Source organism: Phaethon lepturus, unplaced genomic scaffold (genome assembly GCF_000687285.1).
Source record: "Phaethon lepturus isolate BGI_N335 unplaced genomic scaffold, ASM68728v1 scaffold6985, whole genome shotgun sequence".
Classification (NCBI taxonomy): Eukaryota; Metazoa; Chordata; class Aves; order Phaethontiformes; family Phaethontidae; genus Phaethon; species Phaethon lepturus.
This window is the reverse complement of record NW_010541161.1, coordinates 21197-46481: the sequence shown is the minus strand read 5'-3', so window position 1 is coordinate 46481 and position 25285 is coordinate 21197. Positions and strand designations below refer to the sequence as shown.

At 42.5% G+C, this 25285-nt stretch overlaps 1 protein-coding gene across 1 annotated transcript in view; it reads right to left on the bottom strand.

The window, feature by feature from the left end:
* Window positions 1-1595: 1595 nt before the first annotated feature.
* PGBD5 (piggyBac transposable element derived 5) overlaps window positions 1596-25285 on the bottom strand; it is a 35948-nt gene continuing 12258 nt past the window's right edge. Inside the window, exons 3-6 of the mRNA XM_010287643.1 lie at window positions 16246-16426; window positions 9287-9484; window positions 3612-3717; window positions 1596-2101 (exon numbers count right to left, since the gene is read on the bottom strand). Of these exons, the coding sequence (XP_010285945.1) occupies window positions 1906-2101; window positions 3612-3717; window positions 9287-9484; window positions 16246-16426 (681 nt within the window). The 3' untranslated portion in view covers window positions 1596-1905. The remainder of the gene's footprint in view (window positions 2102-3611; window positions 3718-9286; window positions 9485-16245; window positions 16427-25285) is intronic.

The window sequence follows — 25285 nt, the reverse complement described above, 5'->3', positions numbered from 1 at the left end:
CAGGTGAGGTCTGCCAAAGTCTGCTCCAAAAACACCAAGACTCTGGTGGAAATAGAAAGATGTCAGCCCAATGCTCTTTGGGCTAGTCAGTAATTTACTAACCCCTGCTGGATTCTCCCTCTGTAATGATTTACATACTATGCATCTGCACACCATGTAATGATGAAATCTGGGGAGTTCTCATATTCATGTTGGTTACCCTCTATTGTCTCTTGCCGCATAGATACATATAACCTGGTGAGGTTTACACTGAGAAAGAAATCAATCAATCACTCCATTCCTCTTGAATCAACCCAAGTCATTCTGTGGTAAAACTTTTCAGGAACAGCTAGGCTTGGAGACCTGAAACCAGCTGGTCCTCTAAGCAACATGGTTTCTGCCCTGTAAGTTAATGCAATTCTGTTTGTGTCCATCACTGCTAACCTTCAGAATACAGAGGTTTTTGCTGATTGAGTTGTGGACGGGAATCAATAATGTGTAGAGGACAGGGTAGCATTTCACCTCAGTATCAATTCTCCCCTGTTTCAATCATACCTTCTCTCTCTTGTCATTGTTTTCCAAAACTTCAGCAGCCTTCAGATTCCACCAGCACCAAAACATGGCATTTCAGCCATGGGCACCAGCTCATGACGATACTTGTCCTCAACAGTGTTATTCAGAACAGGAGAACTCTTTGGGCTTGCTCTGTTTTAATGAGGTTTAAGATCTGGTTGCAACTGGACTTCTTCCTTTTTGTAAAACACAATGCTATGTTATTTTGTTAAACATGTAACCTGCTTAATTACAACTAGTGTGACAAGCCCTGAATTCTAACAAGAATAATTCCTACAGAACACCCCACAGTGATAATGAGAAACACACTGCTACCAGTGACTTATTTTTTTCCTGCCAACTGTGTGCCAAATGAAGTTCTAAAATGGACCAAAAAAAAGTCTCGACAGTTACAAAAGGAAAAGAAACTGCTGTTCCTAAGAATTACATTAGATTTTTAAGCAACATTTAAGACAGTTGAAATCAAGAAAAAAATATAATTGTTATACTCTGATTTCTCACCCGTACACTGACCGTGGCAGTTCAGATGTGAGGCAGTATTACTGGTTTACTCACTGTTAATACTTACAGTATTACTCACTGTTTGTTTGTGTACAAAATGTTTCATCCTGGTTAAAAAAGAAAATCAATGTAATGTATTATTTCCATTTTAAATTCACTAATGTATTTGGTTTCTCCTAATTTTGCTGTGTTTTAATCGGGATCAAATTGCCTTATATTATATTAACAAAAACAAAGAAAAAAAAAAAGAAAAAAGTCTTAATGGGTCCTCAGTTCCTGGCTGCCTGCCAGTGAAGGTTTTGTTTGTCAATACGCTTGCTTCAGTCTTCATGTATCTGAACTGCTTCATTTAGCACACTGGGAGGACAGCAGCGATGCCTTACAGGATGGCAGGCACTCTCAACCACAGCTGATGGTGCAGACTTACGTTGCTTGTCCCACAATTGAATAACTCCAAGTAAGGTATAGAATTTTCCATAACGCCTGCCTAGTACTGCTGAGCTGTGAAACTTATGACAAGCTCTAAGCCCACGAGGAACTTTACAAGATGACCCTGTTCAACAAATAGTAGCGAGACGACAACTAATTTAAGTCTGTTTCTGGTGTACAGATTCCCACAGGGCATTCACATACGCCATTTTGTGTCAGCTTTTCCCTTGGCACTTTCTGCAGGACATGTTTACATCCAGCTGCTACTAGGAACAAAGTTTCCACCTCTCAAGTGGCATCACTTGGCATTTTTGGATAAGGACAGCACTGGTAGTTTCACAAGTCCCTTGGTTTGCCGTTCCAGGTGTAGTATCTTTTTCTGCTTACCCTCCACTCCCTGCCTATGCCACCAAGAACAATGCATCAATGGGAGGGTGAGGTGTCTTCCAAGCCCAGGAGCTCCTTTACAAGTCTTTCACCAAACTGTGCGCGGCTATACCTTGTCACATGGTAGGCCTCTGACATTTTGTAGAGGATGTAGGCATTGTTTATAGCGATGCTGATGGCAAACCAGAATACTTGTTGCCAGGTCTTGTTTGGTTTGTGAGAAATGAAATACCTAAAAAGCCAAGAGAGAAGGGGAAGGAAAAGCACTGTTCAGCCAAACATTTGCAGCTGGGATACAAGAAATAACCCTAGACAAAGATTCAGCAGTCCCAAAGGGGAAGCAGGCCCAGGACCTAATACCTAGTGCAAGTATCATCTTAAGAAATTTTGTACAATGTATTTGACAGTCATTTACAGTTAAGTTGCACATTTTTGGCAATTTCTAGTAGAGTCTAGAAGAACAGACTTCCTTGCTCTGAGAAGCAAAACCTCAGCAACACTCTCACCTCTGTAACACTCCATGTAAATAAGAGTACCGATACAGGCTCCTCAAGCTTACCCATGACAAACATCCATGTGACAGGAGCTGTGGGTCTGAATCCCTTCAATTTGCAACTAAAAAAAGCCTTGGGCACATTACATTACAGTTAGGGAAGATTGCTGATGCTTCTCTTGTTTATCTCTATTGCGTGCAAAGAATGATTTCTGCTGCTGTCAGCAGTATGTGGGAGGATGTGGGGGTAAAGCCAGAGCGTGCAGTGCTGGTATGTGGAGCACCTCTCCATAAGGCAGAACTAGAAAGTACTGATATCCTTATATTTAGGTTCTAACTAATTCTAGGACTGCCAGAATATTTGCTCTTTGGTCATAAGATTTCCCACTTTTCTAATGTCATAATTTTACTAACCATTTAAATCTACTACCTCACCTCTTTTTCATTTTGATTTCCTCAGATCGGATTGCAATATAGTTCTCCAGCAACCACCTCCTCCTCTTTCATCTCTTCTCCTGAATTCTTGCTCCCTTGCCCAGAACTGGCTTGGAAAATCCCTGCTGCTTTTTCTCTCTCCTCAACTTCTAGTTCTTGAAATCTTCTGCATTTTATTGCTATTCCCACAGCCAATCTTCACCAGTGCTATTCTTACTCATTTCTGTTTGTTCCTGCTACTTTAAGAGCTAACACTGAGGACCCCAACTGGAATTCAGGAGCCAAAAGATCTACATTCTGGTCTCCCAGATTATCTAGATCAACTTTACATCCACAACCGAACATCCTTTTCTTCTGGCTTCAGGTGACACCAATATCACTGGGACAGATAATCACCTAAACACCATCTGCTGAGAGAGGTGGAAAGCTGAGCTAGCCTCAGACTCATGGGGCTGGTAGACCCTTGTTGAATTGTCTAATTAGCCTTCAATTTGATGTAGCCAAGAACATCAGCCTGCTGGCTCGTCTTCCCAACACTTCTTAAAAGTCATTTACAAGATGCTAAGAACATAAGTCTCTAGTTTTTTTTTTTTTTGGTGGATGGGTAGATAGAGCCAAAACAACACTACCAATGCGGCGCTTGCCCTTCTGCAGAGCCAGCACCTGATCTTTGACTGAAATAGGTGTTTTGTCAGTGATTAATTCCATGAAAGTAGGATCAGGCCCTCAGCTACAGCTCAACATGGAGAACTCAAACATCACAGCAACAGAGGAGGAGTGAAATACACACATGCATACACATATTCTCACTTACTTGCTGTATTTGTCATCATATTTGCAGATATAGCTAAGGTGAGCAGCAAATGCTTCAACCGCCAATGGGCAGGGAATTTCTCCACTTTTTCTCTTAATTATAACTCCTGCATCAAATAGAAACATAACAGTTTTAAATCCACATGATAGGTCTAGCAATTAAAAGATATGGTTTCTATATGCAGTTTATTATAAAATAAATCTTAATGACAGTTTCTGCCCTAAAACTGGGAAGTTACCTGTAACAGAGATGCTAATTTGATTTTTTTTTTCATTGGTAGTACATTGAGCAAGTGGAAGGGGAACAAGAGGGATCATTTTCCAGTTGGAAATGAAAAGGTGTTAGACACAAACACTTTTACCATGTGTTCAGAAAAAAACCACACATTGCCATAGTCCCACCGTAGCCCCCTACAGTCTCTCCTCTGTTGGTTCACAATGTGAACCTCTAGAGCTGTAACTTGATATCTTATGCTTTGAGTTCTGAAGGTCCCAAGTGAGTCTCCTGAAATTAAATACTTTCCTTATCTCCACCCATGGGTGCCAAGAGCAGCAGTATCTCACTCTACTGGGTGCTAATTGACAAAGAAAGAAAATAAAGTAAGAAGGAGCCAGCCAGCTAAACCCAGTCAAGACAGAGGTGATGCTGATGGGTGAGCTGAAGGAGCCAGAACCACAGTATCTCTGAAATGAGAAGCAGTCTGATTCATTGCTGTGGGGAGCCAGAGCTCAGATGTATGCTTAGGTTGCTCAGTGGAGCTAGGACACATTTCTGTGCCTGTGAGTGATGTTCCCTGTCCTGCCTCTAGCTGGCTAGATAATTCAGCTCATCATGGAAGATGATTATCCCGCCTACTGCAGAAATCTGTGGTAAGGCAACAGGTCCTCTGCAGCTACCTATTAACCACTCTCTGCATAGACCAAGACAAAGATGTGGTGCCTAGAGTAGGTTGCTCCAAGAACAGGCCCCATTCCCTCACATGGTGCATCTTTGACCTGGCCTTCTCCAACACTACAGCAGTATTTATGAGTCAAACACTCTCCCAAGAAACTCCCCTAGCTGTTCTCCGATTTATTCCTCCTCTCCTGTATGTTTTCCCCATCTGGGGGAAGCTGCTTGTAGGAGGGAAGGATAAGTAAAACAAACTTGTAGTACTTTAGAAAGGAGTCTCTTTCCTTACTTTTGACTTTATGTCCCCACAGGGTTTGATGGTCGCCTCTCCAGGGTATGGACTATCTCTTGCTCTGTGTCTACTGCACACCTCCGAGTGAGGATTGCTGCTCTCCCCCAGGCACAACACTATTTTCCTCCAGGTCTAGAGAAGCACAGGCTTGGCTGCCCGCTCTTCTCAGCATTGCTTCAGTACAGATACAATTCTAGGCTTTCTCATTTCTCAAGCCTTCAAACTCTCATTGCCTTCCTTCTGCCAACTGTTTTATAATCATCTCTAAAATGCTCCTCACGTTTTGATTACAGACTTCACCATTTCATTCCTTCAGCTGGAAGTCTCATTCCATCCATTATCTCTGTCAAGCCCCCTGTGCTGTCCTAGCTGGCAGGCACTATTTTGAAGCAAGACTTAGGACACGTACTAAATGTTGTGTTACAGCTGAGCCATGCAGCAATTTATTTGGGGTTTTTAAAATCTGATATCACCTCTAAATTGCTCAATACACGCTCCTTTCACCTCTGTCTCCCCAAGCTGGGCATAAATGTAGCCCAAGGGGAGGGGAAAAAAACCCAATCAAATAAATAATTCATTACCTTCACATACTTATTACAGTGCTTTGTTGATCCTTTTCACGAGTCCTACAAAAATCTGGCCAGCATGAGGTAAAAAGGGCTGATATACCACCAAGCCTGCTGCATCAGCGCTGCAACATCATTCGCCATCCCAGCTGGGCGAGTCAGGAAAGGGTCAGTATGTTCCTGATGCCAGTGTTTTACAAATAAGTCCCCTTCTTTCTTCTCTTGCCCTCCTCTTTTCTCTTTCTTCACCTCTCCTCCCTTGGAGGATTTATATTCCCTTTGCAATTGGTTTTGTATTCACAATCCTTAAAAAAAATGCATTGCGGTGGCAGCTACGTGGGTACCATATACTGTCTCTCACTTTCTATTATATTCCACGTAACATTCCTCTATTTTGAGAATATAAGCAGCTTTATACGCCCATTGTTTTTATAGCTGTCCTAGGCTTGTTTCGTAGCCATAGGCCACCTCTCCAGGGAAGGCAGCTGCCGGAGCTGGGTCTTTCCTAACTGCAGGTCTCTGTGGCAAGCGGTCCCAAGCCAGCTGACTCACCGGCACATCCGATGAGCCATTTCCCCTCCTGGTCCTCCCCCAGCATCGCTGTGTTCCCGTCCCTGGTCCCTGGCAGCACTCCAGGGAACACACCACCTGCGCTGCAGCCGCAGCCTGCCTTTGCCTGCGTGCTGGAAGGGCTGCTGGCTACAGAGAGGCGTGAGCTTTTGGGGTTTTTTGGTGTGGGTTTGTTGTTTTTTTTCAACCTTTCTTAAGTTTTTAAGCTATATGCTTGTCAAGCAAAGCTTGGGAAATACCATCCCAAATGAAAGAAGCAGAAAAACAAAGGTGTACATATGATTGTTTCCTCAAACACTTACTCTAAGCCAAACTGTGATTTTAGGAGCTAGAATCATGTGTTTGAAAAGCGGAGGCTCAGTAACGCTAGCACTTGCATCCACCTTGGCAAGCACTGAGATTCATACCATAATATAACACAGGGGGCACTGCACATTCCAAGGGCTATATGGCTTTTTATCAGGACTTAGACTTGTTACAGTTCTTTATCGGAATTGCAGATAGCCAGCATTGTAGAGGGTCTAATGTTCTCATCAGAGTCCTCCGGCCCCATCCCCACTCTCACCATACTTGGACACAACCCCCTGAATGTAGTCACACAAAGGACACATGGAAATTTAAAGTCAAAACCCTAAGTTTCTCTGTCCTGAAACACATTTTTTAACATTATGCTTCTTTCCATGGATTTTCTAGTTCTGGGCCAATCTCACAAGCTGATTTTTTCAGGAAACTAGATTGTCACCAGACACTCCTCACTCCAGCTCCCTGCTCCTCCTGGGCTAAAGACCACACAGGGACTGATACAACTGCTTCATACAATTGCGACATCTCCATAACATCTCGCATCTTATCACAAGTCACTTATGAGATGCCAACACGTCATGTGCAGCTCTTTAGTCCTCGTGTATGTGGCCCAAGCTTTGTTTTCTGTCCTTAGGTATTGTCCGTTTAGTGCTTGAATAGAGCTGGTTGGTGAAAAGCAGCTGTGAAAGCTCTTCACAAAGAAGCTACTTAAAAAGATCATGGGTTCAACAAGTTTTTGCTAAAGAAATCATTCTGGTCATCCTGATGTGCAGCAAGTGAGGTTGCTGCCTGCTCCATATGAAAAATAAAAAAGATTGTACTTAGTTCTAGAACATAGTAATGGAGATGCTGTGAAAGTGAGCACCAGATCTAGAGTGGAAAAACAAAAATGGAGCCACGTGCCACAGATGGGGAGGTTTGGGCCAGCATTCACCTGCTTTAGAATAAAGGTAACTTTTTACTCTCTGGGGGTCCCAGTCTCCTTTGTCTCCTCAGTACTTCTGTAATACAGGCACAACGGAAAATTAAACTCAAGTTAAAGCTTAAGGGAAATACAAAACCCCACTGAATTTTGTTCCAGGCAGATACTTCACACTTGATAGCAGAGTAAGCAGGACATTTTTGCAAGACTAAAGGAATAAGACTCACCCTTTAGCATCTGAGATGATGTATTATGACACATTGGTTCAAAACATCCATAATAAATAAACTGCCGCAACTAAGAATAGTATTCATAGATCAGCTCTGACAAGTGTACTGCCCTCCTGGTGCCTCTGGCTTGGTTGGGATTTGCACTCCAAGTACAGGCAAGATTTACCTTCTTGACTTTCCTTTAAATTGCAATAAAGAACTCATTATTAGCTCAACCAAGTGCAAACACATACCATGCATTGTCAGGTGATCCCCCTGGCACCAGTCTCTGTCCCTCTACCCTTGCATGGGTTTTATTCCCCTTCATCTCTACCTCCTCTCCTGTCTAACACACATGCTCAGGAGGTCTGTGGTACAGGCTTGCCTCAAGGACCATAGATTCCTTCTCCTCCTCTTCCTCCTCTGTATTTACATGCCTTAAAGGAGACTTTGGTGGTCAAGCTTCAAATTGGTTTAAACTAGCATTGCTTGCACTGACTTCAGAGATGCCAAATTAGAGGCAGGCAATCTGGTCTTCCGTCTTCCTCCTGAGTCACCATCTGTTCCCAGCTCTCCAACTAGTGCCTCTCTTTCCCCCAGCGCCACTCTTTAAAAGGCAAGTCTCTGTTTTCTGCTCTGATTCACCACGAACTATGTCAACCATCCCAGAAAGCTTTTAAAGGTGAGCAATGTATTGGGCATGTCTTGCCCACCACCTCACACAGAGGTCCTAATCAGTGGACTTTAAACTACCTCACACATGCAACCTACAATGCTGGCTATATCAAAACAGACCCAAGGTCAATTACAAGCACAACAGCTCACACCCCCATGTGCTTCTTGTAAAGGACACTGCCAATGCAGAGTCTGCTTTTGGCCCCTTTTAAAGGGGCAGTTAACACTGACATTTACAAAGTATTTTTCTAGTAATATTTCCTTCACGCACATATTTTCAGCACTGGTGCTCAGACACCTGTCTGTCCAAGTCACCAAGTCCTCACTCAGGTATGGTGCCCCGCAGAATTCCTTGGGATCAGCCACTCTTTGCTTCTGGCAAGGCATTGACCAACACACTAAGTCAACTTCTCAGCTTATCACACAGTAAATCAAGGCCTTAGCTTTGCTTCTGTAGCCTCTACGCACATGTAAGAGTCACTCGGGACTCAGAAAGACACCTTTGAATTGATGTCTTTACATTTAAAGGTTTAGGTTAATCTTGTTCATCTTAGGTATCTTATACACAATTCTAAATAATAAAAATGAAGAGAAACTGAAGCAGCATTTACACTGAAAGATGAGTTTCAAAGATGCATCTTATTGCATCTTGCAGAAGTTTCCAAACCTTTTGAAACAGAAAAGATTTCAGTATCAAGAAGCTCTTTGTAATTATTTGAACTATCCAAGTTACCTGTTTTTGTTTCTTTTCATCAACTGCTAAAATCAATCTAACATACAACAGGAAGCCTTAATAATATTTACTTCTGGAAAAGAGACATTTCTTTGTGACTAAGTTTTTACTGGATAAGATAAATTAATTGTAGGATCTGCTCAGAGGTCTAATTAATTTTTCTGTAGCAGAAATCCTATAAGATACTTTGCAAATGGGGCTAGTATAGTGTTATACAATGACCTTCTTCCCTTCTCTGACCATCAGCAAAGATATAATCTTTATACCTAAAAGGATACTGCCTCCACCAGCTCAGGCAAAGGAGGATGCATTAGCAGTAGGCTTTTAACCTTTCTATGGGAAAAAGAATATCTGTAGGAAAACACAGAAAGTCAGTCATCACTACTGCTACTGATTATCTAGGCTATTATGATCAAGCTCTTTGTTCAGGCTTATTATCAAACTCAGTGACTCCTCTTGCTTTGTCACATAAAGCATGTGGACTTTCCAGATGAGCAGTAGCAATATTGCTTACCTTGTTGAACTGGTGAATAGGCATTGGTCAGAAAACGAAAGTGCCCTTTATTGTACCAGCAGATCAAGGACATGTTTCCCTTCATTCTTATTCTGTACTGTCCTCTGGACTGGGGAGTTTCAGGGTTGTTCAGCATGGATGGAGGTAGGCCTGTACAGTCACTCTTCCTGGTGCTCAGCAGCCCACAGCAGTAAATCTCTGTATGTGAACAAAAACATTCCCTATCAGCAAGCCATTGCATGGACCCAGAAAGCAAGAGCAGTGGAGCAAGTCTGATTAACCTGACTAGAGAAAGAGTTTGTCCTACAACTTTCTAGTCCAACAGATATGTTAGCCAGCTGGCCTTCTGCTGTAATACCAAAGATTTGTGTCCTACATGAATGTCCCTGCAAAGCAAGACAAGAACAGAAAGCCTGCTCTCTTGATGAAATGTATTGACACCTCCTGCACAGTCATGATGAAATGACAAGGAGAGGAATTCAGGCTATCTTCCCAACAATAACATCTATAATCTGTGTAATAGACTCCACAACATGTTTAAAATTGGACTGAAAAAAAAAGAAGTGATATGCATTATGGAACAAATCAGAATTTATCATCCAAGAGAGTCTTTGACATTTAACTAAGAATAAATTGTGGAGGGAGCAGAGAGCTAGGGAAAGCTATAGCATCTTAGGCGTTAACTTAAATAAATTCTCCTACATGACTCCCATGATGCTTTTTATCACAATATACATAGCTAACAAACTCTGGTTTAATTTATTGTTTCATTATGCTGCCCATTTCTTGATTTTCTGCTCACTACTCCTTGAACTTGCATCATCTGGTTTGTTACGGAAATGCTGCTTAAGGAAGTAAGAACCACTGAAACCAGCAGTTGATTTAAAAAAATGCATGTGCCAGGAGGATGGAGAACATGGAAATACAAGTTCAATGAAAATGAATTTTAGGGAAAGGAGCTAAACCAAATAGCGCCCTAGTTGAGTGCCCGCTGATCTTGTCCTGCACGGACATCAGAGGCTCCACAGGTGACACATTCTGCTGCTCACAGCTTCCTGGTCTTTTCATATGTGAAAAAGACAATGAATAAAATCTAACACCATAAAGCACGTCTTAATGCAGCCACGTGGGCACAAGCAAGATTTGGAAACAACAATGACAATCCTTGAAACAGCCTGTTTGTGTTAGTCCAAGAGAAGCAGATCTTCTTGATCAAATTAATTGAACTCAAGGAAATCTTGTATGGAAATTTCGTTAGTCTCCCTTGGTTTTGCGTTAACCCACCTGAGTGGAAAAAAAAAAGATGGGCATGGAAGCAGGTGACATCTGTGCACATCTTTCATATGGCAGCTGAAGCTTGTGGTAGTTTAACACTTATATGTCAGCTAAGTCTGCTTGATCAAATCTTTCATCATGCTGAATTTTGCATGCTGAATAACTGGATATCCTTATAGGGGAAATGCTAAGTCAGACAGTGTCTGGCTTCCCCTGAGAGGGTTACCTCTGTTCTTGGGCTTCCATTTATGTGTCTTTCTGGAATGACCTAAGCTCTCAAAGGTGCAGCCTTTGTCCTTGGTTCATATAGTGCCTGGCGTGCTGAGCATCCCCTCAACAGCTCACAGATACTACCGGAATACTAATACAATAAGTGCTAACACTCGTTAATTGGTCCAGTTGCTGTGGGCAGGTCTATAAGGCGCTAAGTGTCTTCCATCAGAAATGTAAGACACTCATGTCAGAAGAAGGTCAACCAACAGAGTGATGGGGCAACTTCATTCTGAAGGAGGAAATGTGCACTCCATAAATTATTTCTAATGAATGAATCAGTCCCTGAAATATGTAAGTTCCTTCCACAAAAGACAATGAGAAAAGCCTGATGGCAAAGGCTTACAATCAACGTAGGAAGAACTGCACTGCCAGTAGAAGGCTTTTACTTATTTATTTCACCTCTTGCTATAAGGTACACAAACAGTATAGGCCATGTACCTGCAAACTTTGGCACTAACATAGCAAACTTTTAAAAAGACTTTTCAAAAGCTTTATATCTAGCCAATATCAAGATCTTTGTGCTTGGATAACAAGCAAGCCTGAGAATTTCCTTAGCTGCCGAAAGTTTATGACTCTGAAAGGTGACAGTCTCTCCAGGAGACTGCAATGGTATGAAACCAAGCTAATAACTACATTATTGTGCTAGAGCTTCAAAATAGCAACAGCCATCTCCGAGATCCCATAATAATTAATTGTAGCCTCTCCTTTAGCTCAGGTAATAAGCCTGCAGAAAGCTTCCAGCAGATGTTTCACTCATACAGAATAACAGGAACCATTTCCTCTCTCGTGAACACACTGTGTAACCTTCCTGCTGTATAGCCTAGAGAAATGCAGCACTTCTGCAGATTTACTAGCATCTCTCATCATGGATAACACCCTTAATCTGTAGAATTTTTTAAAGCCACCCAGTTACTATAGCAATAGAAGAAATAAAAATTATGCCCATCCAGCTCAATGAAGTTTTTGTGTGTAATTAAATCAGAATCACAGCAGGTGTTTGCCACATACGCAGGAGTCAATGGAGACAGGTTGTCTGGCCTTCTTAAACTGTAAACTGCAGTATAAATGCATACACCTAAGCTAGCTTAGCAAAGATGAGGAAATGCAGTGTAGTCACCCACGATCCATTCCCAGGGTCTCCAGGCCCCAGAGAGCTTGTGCTGAAGTCTGTTTAGCCGCATCTTCATTAGTACCATTTGCAAAGGCAGCCAGGCTCAAGCTAGTTCAAAACTACACATTCTGAAATAATTTCTCCTGCACGCAACGCTGGGTCAAGTCAGAGCTAGGGCAACCAGGGGGGCTGTTGTAGAGGACATGAGAGCTTGCTTAGGTCCATGTGCTAGAGTTGCAGGATCCTGCAAAGCTTGTGGGAGTGCCATAGTCACCAAAGTTGTGAACTCCTGCAGCTTTGCCAACCCCAGCCACTCTGTGGGACTGAGCCAGCTGCTCCTGCTGGTTCAGAAAGTGCAAAAGGGAGTTTCGGGGATCATATTTTTACAGAAAGCATGGGACACAGGGCTTCAGGAGGTGCTGTCCTCTGTAAGGGACAACACTAATGCTTAGAGTGGGGAAAAAGGGACGTGCACTATGAATGAACGTCACCGCAAATAATGACAACAGCTGTCTGCTTGCAGAACAGAGAATTTGGGACATTTCAGTGCAGGTTTCCAGTTCTATTCAGAGACCAGAGAAAGAAATGCTTTGTCCCTGAAAAACAAAAAAAGAGGTCTATTCAGCTTTTTTATTCTGAAGAAGATCAAAGTCTCTCTTAGTTTCTGAAGTTTTTCTCAGCTGTTGGTATCTTCAAAGATCTTAGAATTATGTTCACCGATATCCCTTTATATTACTAGGCACATATTCTCTACTGTGGTACACTGAAGGTGCTACACAGCAGGCTTTCAATAAAGACGAAGGCAGTTTTTGCGGTAACGCATGTGTGGGTTAGGGTTAGGAAAAGCAAACGATAGTTAAGGTTCCACAAAAATCTTCACAGGATCCTATGGATTAAAGTATAATTCAGGTTGGAAGAAAACTCAGGAGGTCTCTAGTCCCATCCCCTGCTTAGAGTAGGGTCAGCTCTGAGGTCAGGCAGTGCTGCTCAGGGCTTTATCTTGCCTGGGTTTGAAAATCTCCAAGGACAGAGACTGTACAACCTGTCTGGGCATCCTGCTCCACTGTCTCAGGAAAAACCTTACATCTAGTCTGAACAAATTCTTTTGTTTCAGCTTATGTGTGTTATTTTTTGTCCTTCCACAATGCACCACCGTGAAGAGTCAGCTCCATTCTCTCGATAACCCTCTCAGGATAGCATATGGCTGCAGTTGGGTCATCCCGAAGCCTTCTCTTCTCAGGCTGAAGCAGTGCAGTTCCCTCCCCGTAGTATAGCATGTATTCCAGCCCCTGGTGAGGTTGGTGGCCCTCTGCTGAACTTACTGCAGTTTATCAATACCTTTCCTGTACTGGGGGGAGTGTTGTCCAAAATTGTGCTGAGTAGGAGGCAATACACATAGTGAGTAGAAGGCAATAATCACCTCGTCAATCTACAGACTACACTCCTGTTAACACAGTCCAGGATAGTATTGACCATGTTTGCTACCAAGGCACACTGCTGACTCATGTTCAGCTTGCTGGATACCAAGGCCCTCAGTCCTTTTCATCAAGAATTTTGAGAGGAACGAATACATTTTTGGTGGGTGCTTCTTTCTAGATTCTCCAGAATTTCCTTTAGGAAATTCCCTTAAAGTTCAGTTTAGGTTCCCAAAAGTTTATAATTTCTAAGCATTAGCTTGTTTACATCTCCTCCTATTTCTCTGTTGATAGTTAAAAAAAACCAAACCAACATAAAACAGTTAAGGTCAATACCAATTTCTTTTTGTTTTCAGTTCTCAGCGGGATCTTTCTCTTTCTACCACTGATCCTGCTCTAGCTCAGAGACTAAATTTTCTTGAATAAGAAAAGTAAATGAATCAAGTTAAGAACGGGTCTTGAACTGTCATGAGCACCTGAGCATAGATGCTCTTCAACAGGCTTTTGTGACACTTCTTGGTCATGGTGTGGCCCTGTTCAGACTTAGTTTGCCATACACCACAAAAGCATTAAGGTCATTGCTGAGGGTGACTCTGAGATACATGAGGAGAGATCTCTCTGCTGAATCCAGGCTTCTTTGCCTGTCTCTCCCCAAATGTCCTGCCAATGCAGTAGGATCCCAGCAGGTGCTGGCAATACATTAGCTGCTTTGCAGTAGAGTGAATAAACACCATCTCCTCCACAGCTCTTACTGACTTCATCACTGTTTGACATCTCTAGCATCTCACCTCTTCCCATGTCTCATAGTCCTTCCAGTTCAACAACTCCCTGGAAAACCTGTGAGCTAGACCCTAGTGCCGCACAGCAAATGCAGACAATCACATGTCCTTATTAAACAGAAACACTTTCATGTTCTCCCCATTATCATCTTTATATAGGAGTGCCATGCTATTTTACAAAGCCAATAAACCTGCTATCTTAGTGTCCACCCTCCACCCCAGCCTCACCCCTAGGAAGGTGATAGCATGTAGCAGATCAGATATTTAATTTTGGAAGCAGCTGTCAAATATCATAAAAAGTCTCATGAAGCCATATGATAAAACATGAAACAAACTGAAATCTCAGGATAGCATTAGCATATTTGATCAGATAGCAAGTCAAAATCACATGTTTTAAAAAGACATTACTGAATTTGCTACCTGCTAGAAACTGTTTATTATCTGTTCTATGTAAAGCCCATGAATAATTCACCCCTGTGAACAATTTGAATTATCTGTAAGTAATAAACACTCAGCTGGTTTAGTAGCTATGCATCTTTTTCACCACGGTTATGGACCAACTGGGTCATGCCATATTGTCTTTATCCTTCCCCAGCTGAGCATAAAGAGTGTGACTCAGCAGTCAAGTCCGTCAGCCTTTATATTTAAACCTAACACATCTCAGGTACTAGGATTACGTGGGTTATCCTCTACATTTTTTGAACCCACATTTTGCATCATTGCTTTGGCAGTCTTAAAAATGTAATGCTTATAATCAGTTGTGAAAAGAGACATTTACTAAAGAACAGTCTCTGCTCAGAGGAAAAACTCCAGTGCACTATAAATAAGCTTGACTTCTTTCCCATTTGGCTGTTTGCAGCATTTGGGAAACTATGACTCTTTTATGAGAATATAGCGGTATTCCACTGTACTCTGTGAGCTTCTAGCTTACCTAAAATAATGCAGGAGCTAAGTCCTGTGCAGAGCTCAACAACAACAGCCCTGGCTGCCAGTGCAGTCTGAAGTGCTCAGTTACAGCACTGGTGCAGTGCACTGGCTTTCTCATTTTAAATAAGCATCAAGATATTGTCTCAGTTCCCAGTCTTTCCCTCTACTTTGGGCCACATTTCATTAATATAATGCTCTAAGTGGGTTTAATTTTCTGCAATGACAAAAAAACATGCCAAAAGCAAAACTCAGTAGTCAGTGGTGTGTCAAAAAGGGAAATGGCCCTGCATCCTCCTGCGTGATGCATAATGGCAGCCTCCAGTCTTACTGCTATGAAGGATCTATTCTATGCATCACACTAACTCTGAAAGGCCGTGCTGACTGAAGAACGAGCCAGGAGTTACACTGAGATGATGTGTAATTGACTGTCAAGAGTGCAGTAATTTAAGGGGAGTTGTAAGTCCTCATCATTTCTGAAAGCAAAGTAACAGATGGCTTTTCCATACCCAAGTTGAGGGGGCATTTGACTGAGAGGATGACCTGGGATTACTCTCTGCACTAGCAAGAAACTAGCTGGGAGAGCCATATTGATGGACATTCTGCTGGCAAGTGTGCTTTTGCTAATGTAGAGTTTATTATGCTTTTAAAACTAAAAACTGTCCTACCAAGGCATATTGATACCAGAAAAAAAGCAAACTTTGCTAGGGCTTTTGCAATAGCATAAAATGTCACCTAGAGAAGTCACATCTTTAACAGATATTAAACCAGCAAGGACTTCTAAATCATACCTTTGAGGATTCATCCCATCTCTAGTCTTTCACAATGGGAACAGAAAAATCACAGGCAGCTAGGAAATCACTTGAAATGTCCCCCAGGCCATATAGGAGATTAAACCTCACATTTCCAAGGCAAAGAACAAAAGCAAGGGCTTTAAACAACCTTATTTAAAATGTTTTTACATCCTCATTTTGAAGTTCAAGAAGATTTAAAGAGCAACTTAGAAAGTCCTCTGTACAGTACCTTCTCATGAATGAGAACTTTTCTTAGAGATGACCAACTTATCTATACAAGGAATTGAAATACCAGTAAAGCCTTTTGTGAGGTTTTTTTTAATTCAGTGGCAGAAGGCCCCTAGGTCTGTCATCATTAAAACCCAGTAAGTCACCCAATGATACACACCTTGCTTCTCAAATTCTTCAAAGAGATTCAGGCTGGTAATACTTGGGCCAGTGAAGATGATGTAGTTCTTCCCAGCGGCATTTTGACAAAGGCTTTTGGCCACCATACTGTGAAGCTGTGGCTTGTTCTTCAAAGCATCCAGCCCGTCAGCACCACTCCCTTCTTTGAGATGGACATAAATCTAAATGAGAAATGGTAAGAAAAGTCAGAAGGTTATAAGGAATCCCAGAGGGAGCAGATGCAATTGCTACCATACCTGCTCAGCTCAGCTGGAGACAAGCTGAGAATCAAGGCAGCAGATACTTTCTATAAACTGCTAACTGATCTAAAGTACCTTTCATGGGGCTGTTGCTTTAAAAGCACCCCAAGTTAGCTGTCACAGCTACTGATAAATACAGTGTCCTTCACCTCAGCTTAAGGGCTTCCTGAGGTTCTTGTCACTGTTGTGCAGTTTGAAGATTGTCTGCTTGGCTGGAAAAGACTCCACTCATAACTGAGATTACGTGTTGTACTGAATCTGCACAGGCTTCAATGCTGCCAGCAAAAGGAGAGCATGGGAACTTCAGTTTCAAAAAAGGCCTCTATAAGATGACCAGAAGGAAATGGCCCATTAGTTTCACTGCAGTAACGTTCAGATTTATTTCTGTTGGCAGCAACCACTAGGCTGTGATACAAGTGTGTGTGCACCCCCATAAATGAGAGGAGCCAGCAATACCCAACCAGCCAGAACACCCTCATCAAACTCTCCAGGCACAGCACTAATTCTTAGATCCTTTACTTAGATCATGATTTGGAGACAACCCACCAAAACAGATTGTACCAGGAACCAGGGTACAGTGCGATATCCTGCTGTTAACAGGGAAATGCCTGGCTCATTTGTAGCAGGCTGCAGTAGCTGTAGCCTGCAGCCTCCTACTGTGCACTCCACAATGCTACGCATTTCGAGAGCTGCCACCACCATCTGTAGGTGGACATACATGTTTGTGTTAGAGTGCAGGAACATTTATCCCTTAAGTAATGTGACTATAATTAACCAAACACGGTCCAGCTAGTATACCTACCAACTGAAAGAGCACTGAAGTAAAGCTGTTCCTTTATTCCTACAAGTGATCCGTCTAGAAGAGGAGTCTTCTGCATTGTCATGCAGAAGGAAAAAGCTCATAACCCTTCCTTTGTACACAAGCCTTCAATTTTATTTCACTGACAGTATTTTACAAGCATAACTTTCACCAAAGTTGAAGACCTATTAAAATCAACTAGGCATTTGACCCTTTTCTTCTAAGAGTCAGCAGAAATATCCTGCTGGAAACAGAAATGAGAAGCAGCAGACACTGTGCTCAGTCACTCAAACAATACTGTAACACTATGGAACCTGAAAAGATTTAGGAACACACAAAAATGCAAATTCTCTGAAAAATTTGCCCAGGCCTGCCTTCATGACTTTGGCTCTGAAATACTCAACTATTTTAGGAATTCCAGAAAATTTTACCCATCAGAGAAAAAGCTGAAATTTGCTCAGTATTCAGGGGCAGGGAAAAGGAATTTTGCCTTGTTTGTTGGAGTGATGTATCCACAGTGAGCTTTTGTTAAACTTGCTTGAGACCTCAACCATCCAGAGCATGCAGCATTGCTTTCCTGTATATGCATTTGTTTCTCTTACCAACATGCTCCTTCATAAAGGAAAGTTCATTACAATGCTCAGAGAACAAAAATGCTTACATGCTGGTGGTAGTACTCCCAGTAATTTATACCTCAATGATCTTAGAGGGGAACAAAATTCAATTAAACAGCTTCTCCCTATTTTAGATGGTGTATCTTCCGGCACTGGTATTCTAGACATATTAATGTAATATTCCCTAGCAATTCATGCATCATGGAACAGAACCCAGAGAAGAGTGTTATATATAAAATCTCTGAGAAATGAGACATAATTTGTATTTTGAAGTAATTGATGTGCTAAAGAACAAAGTTGGTGCAAGGACAAATACACACTAATTGCAAAAAGAAGTACAGCATATAGTAAAAGGAAGTCTTAAATATACAGTATTTATCTTAAAAAATAAATTTTAAATATCCCTTTTTTGATAGAAACAGTTTCCAGATGAGGACAAAGGGAGGAATGTTTGTAGCCTCCCTGACCATGCTCCACTCACTTTTGAAAGCTGTCAAATTTCTGCCTTCCCCAATGCTAAGGCTGAGAAATAGCTAATTACAGTAAGTCATTTAGGTTATTAATCAGGGCTCAAGAGAGCACCTTAACAGTGAAATGCATAGAAAGGACAGATTGTTCCAAACTTACATCAAAGGTATTTCATGATTATTGGCATCGAAATTAAGATTAGCTTACTAGTATGTCAGCACAGAGACCACACATCAAGCCCTTAAAATCTACAGACAAGGCAGTTGAGATAAAAGATGCAGACAGATTAGTTTTGACCTTGGATTAGCAATTGAGCTGAAAACAAAGCAGGAATCTCTAAGTCTAGGAAATGTCCTGCACCTTCCCTCCCCTATTGCAGTGAGTCTTAGCCAACCAAGAGTCTCTCCTGCTCCATGCTCACTTCATGTTCCCTATAGAGTATCGCCCAAGGGATAAGACAATCTGCTGGTGAGCCAATTGGTCCCTCACTGTGGGCTGGTTTGGATCTGCAAGCGGCTACTTTAAAGCGCATGCCCACCATGCAACTGCTTACTGAGGTATCACTATTTTCCTACTAGGATACTACATACTCCATAGGTTTTCTTAGCAGAGTTACCTGTGCACCTGGCACCCTCCCTCTGCACTCCCCTCTACCTCAAGGCTCCTTGTAATGGCCATCTTGTGATTCGTATCCTCCCTTGCTCTGTTCATCTCCCCAGTGCCTTTTACCAAAACATCCATACCTACTACTGAACCTTCCCTCCTCCTCCAATGTTAAATATACCCCCCTTTTACCTCCTTGGGCATTTTCCTGCCTATCCAACCAGGACCTTTCTTCTTGGCACAATTTGTCTTGTTTTAGAGAAGCATCACTCAAACTTTATCATGCTCAGCTCTATTGTGAAGATGGGTGACAGCAGCATAATGTTGGAAGGTATCAAGGCTGCTGTGAGACAGCAGCTGGGTACAGACAACTGGCAAAGGCATAGCTTCAAATATCCTTGCAAGTGCCTAGGATCCCACATGGCCTTTATTTTCCCTCTCCCCATCCTCTCATCCAGGTTATTTCATTCTACCTCAAATCATTAAGATCCTGCCTACTGAAGCTCACAGCATTCCCACCCCCACATTCTGTAATGAATTAGAAGTGGTATTTAACAGTTAGCAGTCTGCAGAAAAAGCAGAGTTGCCAGAAATTGGCTGGAAGACCTTCACAGCCACAGGCAGAAGCTGGTCCCCAAAAATGTTTGTTAAACTCTTCACCAGAGCTTCTGGTTTGCCCTGTAATAGTGTTAGAGCTTTGTGCCCTTTCCATGTGCTCCAACAGCAACATGTCGTCAGAAGTACAGGCCCGATGACTGCTGCTGGACAACAGATGGAGATGTTGGCAGCAACATCTCTGCTTCTGCGGGTGACAGTCAAAGCAATGCTTCTCGAATATCTGCAGAGATCAGTTTTACTGTGTATCTTTTTCTAGTGGCTACTGATCCATTCTCTCTACAGCACCAAATGGAATAACTTCTACAGATGGGACATAATCTGTCTTAGAAGGCAACTACAGGCTGAAGCTCTTTATCCTGCAGTGCTGGGACAGAAATGGAGCTTTCTCTAGTCAACCCTCAATTATTTGTTTCTTAACAGAACAGCTACATGTTGAATTTTGCCATCTCTCTATTTACTGCAGCCCTACTGCACCAGACACTTTCAACCCAACACATTTTAATCCCCTGTGCACAATACCAGCTCTCTCCTCACACCATTTAACTCATCCCTCAAACCCTCCACTCTTCTGCCTTCAGTCTCCATGCAGCATCTTACTGGTCTCCTCCCTTTAAAAGCCTGACAGTAAGGAAAGACCTTCACAGTCTCTGGCTCATCTTTCCTTCCATCAACAACTGCTTCTGCCTCCTCCCATCACAAATGCCAAAGTAGGAATAAGTCAAAATACCTGAATGCCCAAGCGACAGGGTATGGGTGAAGACTGTGCTGAGCTCTTCCAAAACAAGAAAAAGAGTGCAAACTGTTCTGGAAAGATCATTTTCCTACACATTGAGGCAATTGAAGACGACATCACATTTCTGAGCAGGAGATTTCACATGTTGACAGATGAGAAGTAAGTCAATGACCTGTCATTCAGAAACTCAAACCAAGTATGTTTGGCAACAGAGGCAGACTGCTGGACAGGGTGCCACCAGAGGATGGAAGGTCTCAGGGTAGACATGTGTGCTACAAGCCAACAGGAATTTCCTTGCTCTATGCTGGCAATTTACTCTATGAAAAACCATGTGGAAGGTTTGTAAGGTCTTGCTAGAAACTGGGTAAAAAACCTGAACACTTAGGAACAAAAGCTGCATCTTGACTGTACATTTAAGAGTGCCCTAGAAACTAAAATATTGGAGATTACACACATATTCAAAGCTCAGAGGGCAAATTGAAAGCACTTTTGAATAGCACATCCCGAATACTCCACATTCATACATAATTGAAGCACCCCAGGGTACAATTCTCCAATGAAATAGATGACATTTGGAAGAAAAAGAAGGGCGGAGGTAGTAATAAACAGGAGGAATATTCTGAAGGCTACATTGTGCAAAATATCTCACAAAGGGCAGAACCTAAACAACCACAGAATAGAAGCCAAGTTTTTAGATGACACAGTTATAAAAGCAAGAGAACAAAGAATGGTACTGTCATACTTTTTGGATTCTGAACAGCTATCAAAAAAATAACTTTGTTTTTCTATAGACTTCACAGCCAAATACTCAACTGCTCATTCCTAGCACCACACTCTAGATCCTGCCTCACTCTGTTTTCCTCTCTCGTCATAAACCTCTTCTCTAACTGCTGCCATTACCATCGCTGATGGGAGATCCTCCCCCTCCAGTCCCACCCCAAATCTTCTGCAGCCCATATTCTCCCCTTCTTTAATGCCCTCCTCTCAGCCAGCTCTTAGGTCTAGCTCTTCCTCAGCAGCTGTTGGCACCACCGATGGTGCTCTTATTGAGACCAGATCTTTATATTGGTTTGAGCCTCTCAAATTTTCTTTTTACTCCTCTAAAGGCTACTTTGAAAACAGCATTCAAGGGACACGCAGTTTTCCCATTCTGTTCCCGTCTAGCTCTTGGTGGAACTCTTCCCTACAAAGCTCTTTCCTTGGTCCCCATCTCTTCTCCCTCTGCCTCCTATTTTGAAATATTTCAATCTGCATTAAGACACAGATCCAGCCAACAGCTGTGTGCTGAGTATTCGCAAATCTCTGTTTTGTCTGTACATGTCCGTCAAAGTTTCTAACAAGATCATAGTGAGACTAGCGGGGAGATGCTGGTAGAGTTGACCGTGCAAGCCCAATATGGTTTAAAATAAAGCTCCTTGTTTTCCTGCCCCTGAAATCTCTCCTCCGTGGGATTGCATCATCACTGGGGACACTACGACATCGCATCTACCATCTGTGGATCACCAAATGCTGACTTCTCTCTATAGCTTCTTCTAGGCTAGTCGCATTTAAGTCAGGTGGCTTCATTATAACACCTCTATGATAAAGCCTTTCCTATTCTTTCAAACACCTAAGAACTGTCTGGCTCTCCTCTCAATGCAATCATCTTTCTTCCCTTTGTCCTTGCTTACATGTATCTTGACATCCAGACAGCACTCTGCCCCAGAGAGCACTTGCCTAACCCTAACCCCTAAGCCTTCTGCCAGTTCCCTCTTCTTTGCAGCATCAAATGGAAGAGGGGCTGGAAAATGGAGACAAGGCCTTTGTCGTTTAGTCCTCCCTATACCTTTTCAGTATACTGATTCCTGGCCCGCGTTTGCCCTGTGAAGCCAGGCATCCAACCACTGATGCTAAACAAGGCCACGTTTGCTTCTTTCCATGCTGCCCTTCTGCCTGGTTAGAAATCAGCGCTAACCTCTGCAAAAGCTCCTTCCTTTTGCTCTTCAATACCTTTCTTAAAAAGGATGCAATCCCCACAGAGCAACTGCTAACCTATATACTGGTGCTGCTACCCTCTTAGCGTTGCTTCATCGGGCTCCATCTATGTAACTGGCAGCCCAGCTCAGGTCCACGACTGAGGCCTCACTCTGGTGACACACAATTGCACAGCCTTGTCTCAGTTTTTCTAAGAAAATTACTGTTGAGTTGTGAGAAGGTGTGTAAGTGAGGATATATGTAAGTGAGAAGGTATATAAATGATGCAAGATAAGAAAAGTAAAAACTATCAAAAGTGCTATAAAGGTTGAGGGAATAACATGTAGTAGCTCAAGGAGGAAAATACTTACATAAAAGCTATAAAATCTCAAGGAAAAAAACAAAAGATGACAATTCAGCAACATCAAGGACTCAGCTCATTTCCAAGGAGCAACAAGGCTGATGACTGCCTGGCCTGCGCGGGCTCACCGGGAGCAGGGAGTGTACTGGTGCCCAGCAGCAGCTTGGTCCCCGCTCTCTGCTGCGTGCATTAGCAAACAAATACTGCTGTATGCATCCTGCTTGCAGAGTCTCTGGGCAGCCAAACGGTGCCCGGACTAAAGTGACTCGCCGTGGGAGGCTTATGCCTCCTTCTTGCGTTTAGATGCTAAACTTGCTAGGGCAGGGATTGTCTTTTTGATCTTCCTACAGCACCCAGCACAAAGGGATGGGATCTGTGAGAGGCATTCCTATGGCAAAACTATTAAGTAAGGAAGAGAGGAGGCTCTGGTGCTTTTAGCCTCCCTTCCTCAGGTAGTGCTGCTCTGAGAACACCTGCACAAAAGAAACAACTACGCAGGTAGCTTGATCATTAGAAATGCCAAGCACCTCAGATGGGAACTAAAAAAAATAACCTTAATTCTCACCTGAAAATAAGACACTGGGACTGCATGTAAACTCTGGGAGACATCTTTAGGTCTCATTTAAATGATTGTTTTTCCCATTCATCTATAAACACGGTAAGATTGTAAACTCCACAGAAATTAATGGAGCTGGTCCATCACACATCTGCAAAACTACCTTCCCACTTACACCTATGAGCAAGAGGATAATTGACTTTTAATTGAGATCTGAGGTTCTCAGATGCTGACGATGCAAAACCGCATGCATTAAAAAGCCAGAGCCTTGTAGAAGCCAGAGGAAGAAAACAGATAGGATTTTCCAGCCACCAGTGACTGACAAATGAAGGTGATCAGATTTCCTGGGATCCCCTCCCAGCCAAAGCCTGACCTTGAGAATTTCCTCAAAGCAGCCGCTACATCCGTGCATTCCAGATGCAACTGTTCCAGCAACATAGAAATTATCAGGGCACTGTTTAAAGAAACCCAAAGGCTCAGACTAATCTCTAAACAGAACTTGAACAGGCTTATACACCAACATTTCTGAGCAGCTTTATTAAACAAATGCACAGATGGCTAACTTCCCTGCAACTCTGACCTTGAAAACAAAACTCACTCCAGGCTTATTTACCCCTCCCTTTCCCAGTGACTAAATGTACTTATGTGGTGTGTTGTTATGAATTCTTTGGGGCACCATCTTGGTTTCTCTAAATTCTGGAAGCAAGTTCTTGCTCTGTAAAATCAACAGGGTTATGAAGTATTTGAGCTGACTGCATTTACCCTATTTGAAATCAAGAATGAACTACAGCACTTACTATGAAAGCATGATATTTACATTGTTTAGGGTTTTTTTCTGCAACTGAGAGCTCTGCCACTGGTCTGTGGAGCAATCTCAGACATTCCACTTCACAGAGACTGCTGTGCTTCAAGGAGAGTGCCATTTCTTACCCTGTCATGCAGGGGCCACCCTGATCCAGGTTGCACTCTTTAAATACTATAGTGCAAGTAGCTGATTGTTCAGTAACGTGGGAAGACAATCTGCACGAGACACATTCCTTTTCCTTAATGTGTTATGACTTAGCACTTCTTCAGGGTAAGCAGTGGAAGGTGGAAACTCAAATTCGGTCCCAGCGCAAGGATCTAAAGGACTTCATAAATCTGAGCAACACATTTCACAGGGATATTAGTGAAAATGAAATGCATTCTTGCAACAATTTTCTGCCAGTGAATAAAAGCAAGTGCAGAGCCCATATAGTTGGGAGTGAGGAGGGGGTGTGGGAAGGGAAGAATGTCCAGAATAGCCTCAGAGAACAAATTTCATACCAAGGAATGGGAAAGAATGCACACATCCATAAAGTTATCTCTTCTCCACCATGATATCATAGTTTTTTAAAGCAAATAATTAGGTTGATGAGCTAATTCCATTACCACCTATCACAGTGATTAATATTGCCTGACTGTCCCTTTGCAGTTCTCTTTACCTTCTACATACTGCCTTCCATTTTGTTGATGGATGGCTCTGGGTCAGGGACTGTCTCCAGGGTTATGTTTGTGCCAAGGGCCTGTGGTTCAGGACGAGGCACTATGAGAGTAGCTTGTCCTGCCTGACTCCCTGTGGGTTCACAGTGCATGGCATCAGCTTCCTGTGCTTCCTTCTCCTTCTGCAAAATGCCCAGAAAACCTTCTTGTGCAGGAGGAGCTATGGAAGGATTAGGCGTCACTTAGTAACCATTACTCATGACCGTGTTCACTCCTTATGAGCCACACAAGAAAAGGAAGGAGAGCGCATGATGTGTCCTATCAGGACAAAATAGTGAGCCCTGATCAGATATTTGGGAACTCTCGGCAGTTTTTGTTGAGCTCTATCGCTATATCTAAAATGAAAATGTCCTACCAATCGTATTTATGAACATCTTTTACAAGGAAGTGTTTCAGCCTTTTTGAGAGAAAAAGAGAGAAATAAAAACTGACATGGTTAGAGCTTTGATTTAAATGGGATGACTTAGCAAATACTCCAGGAAAGAAAGAAACACTTCTAAGCTACTGTGATCATTTAAACAGCAATCAAGATATTAAAATATTTGTTTGAGAAGT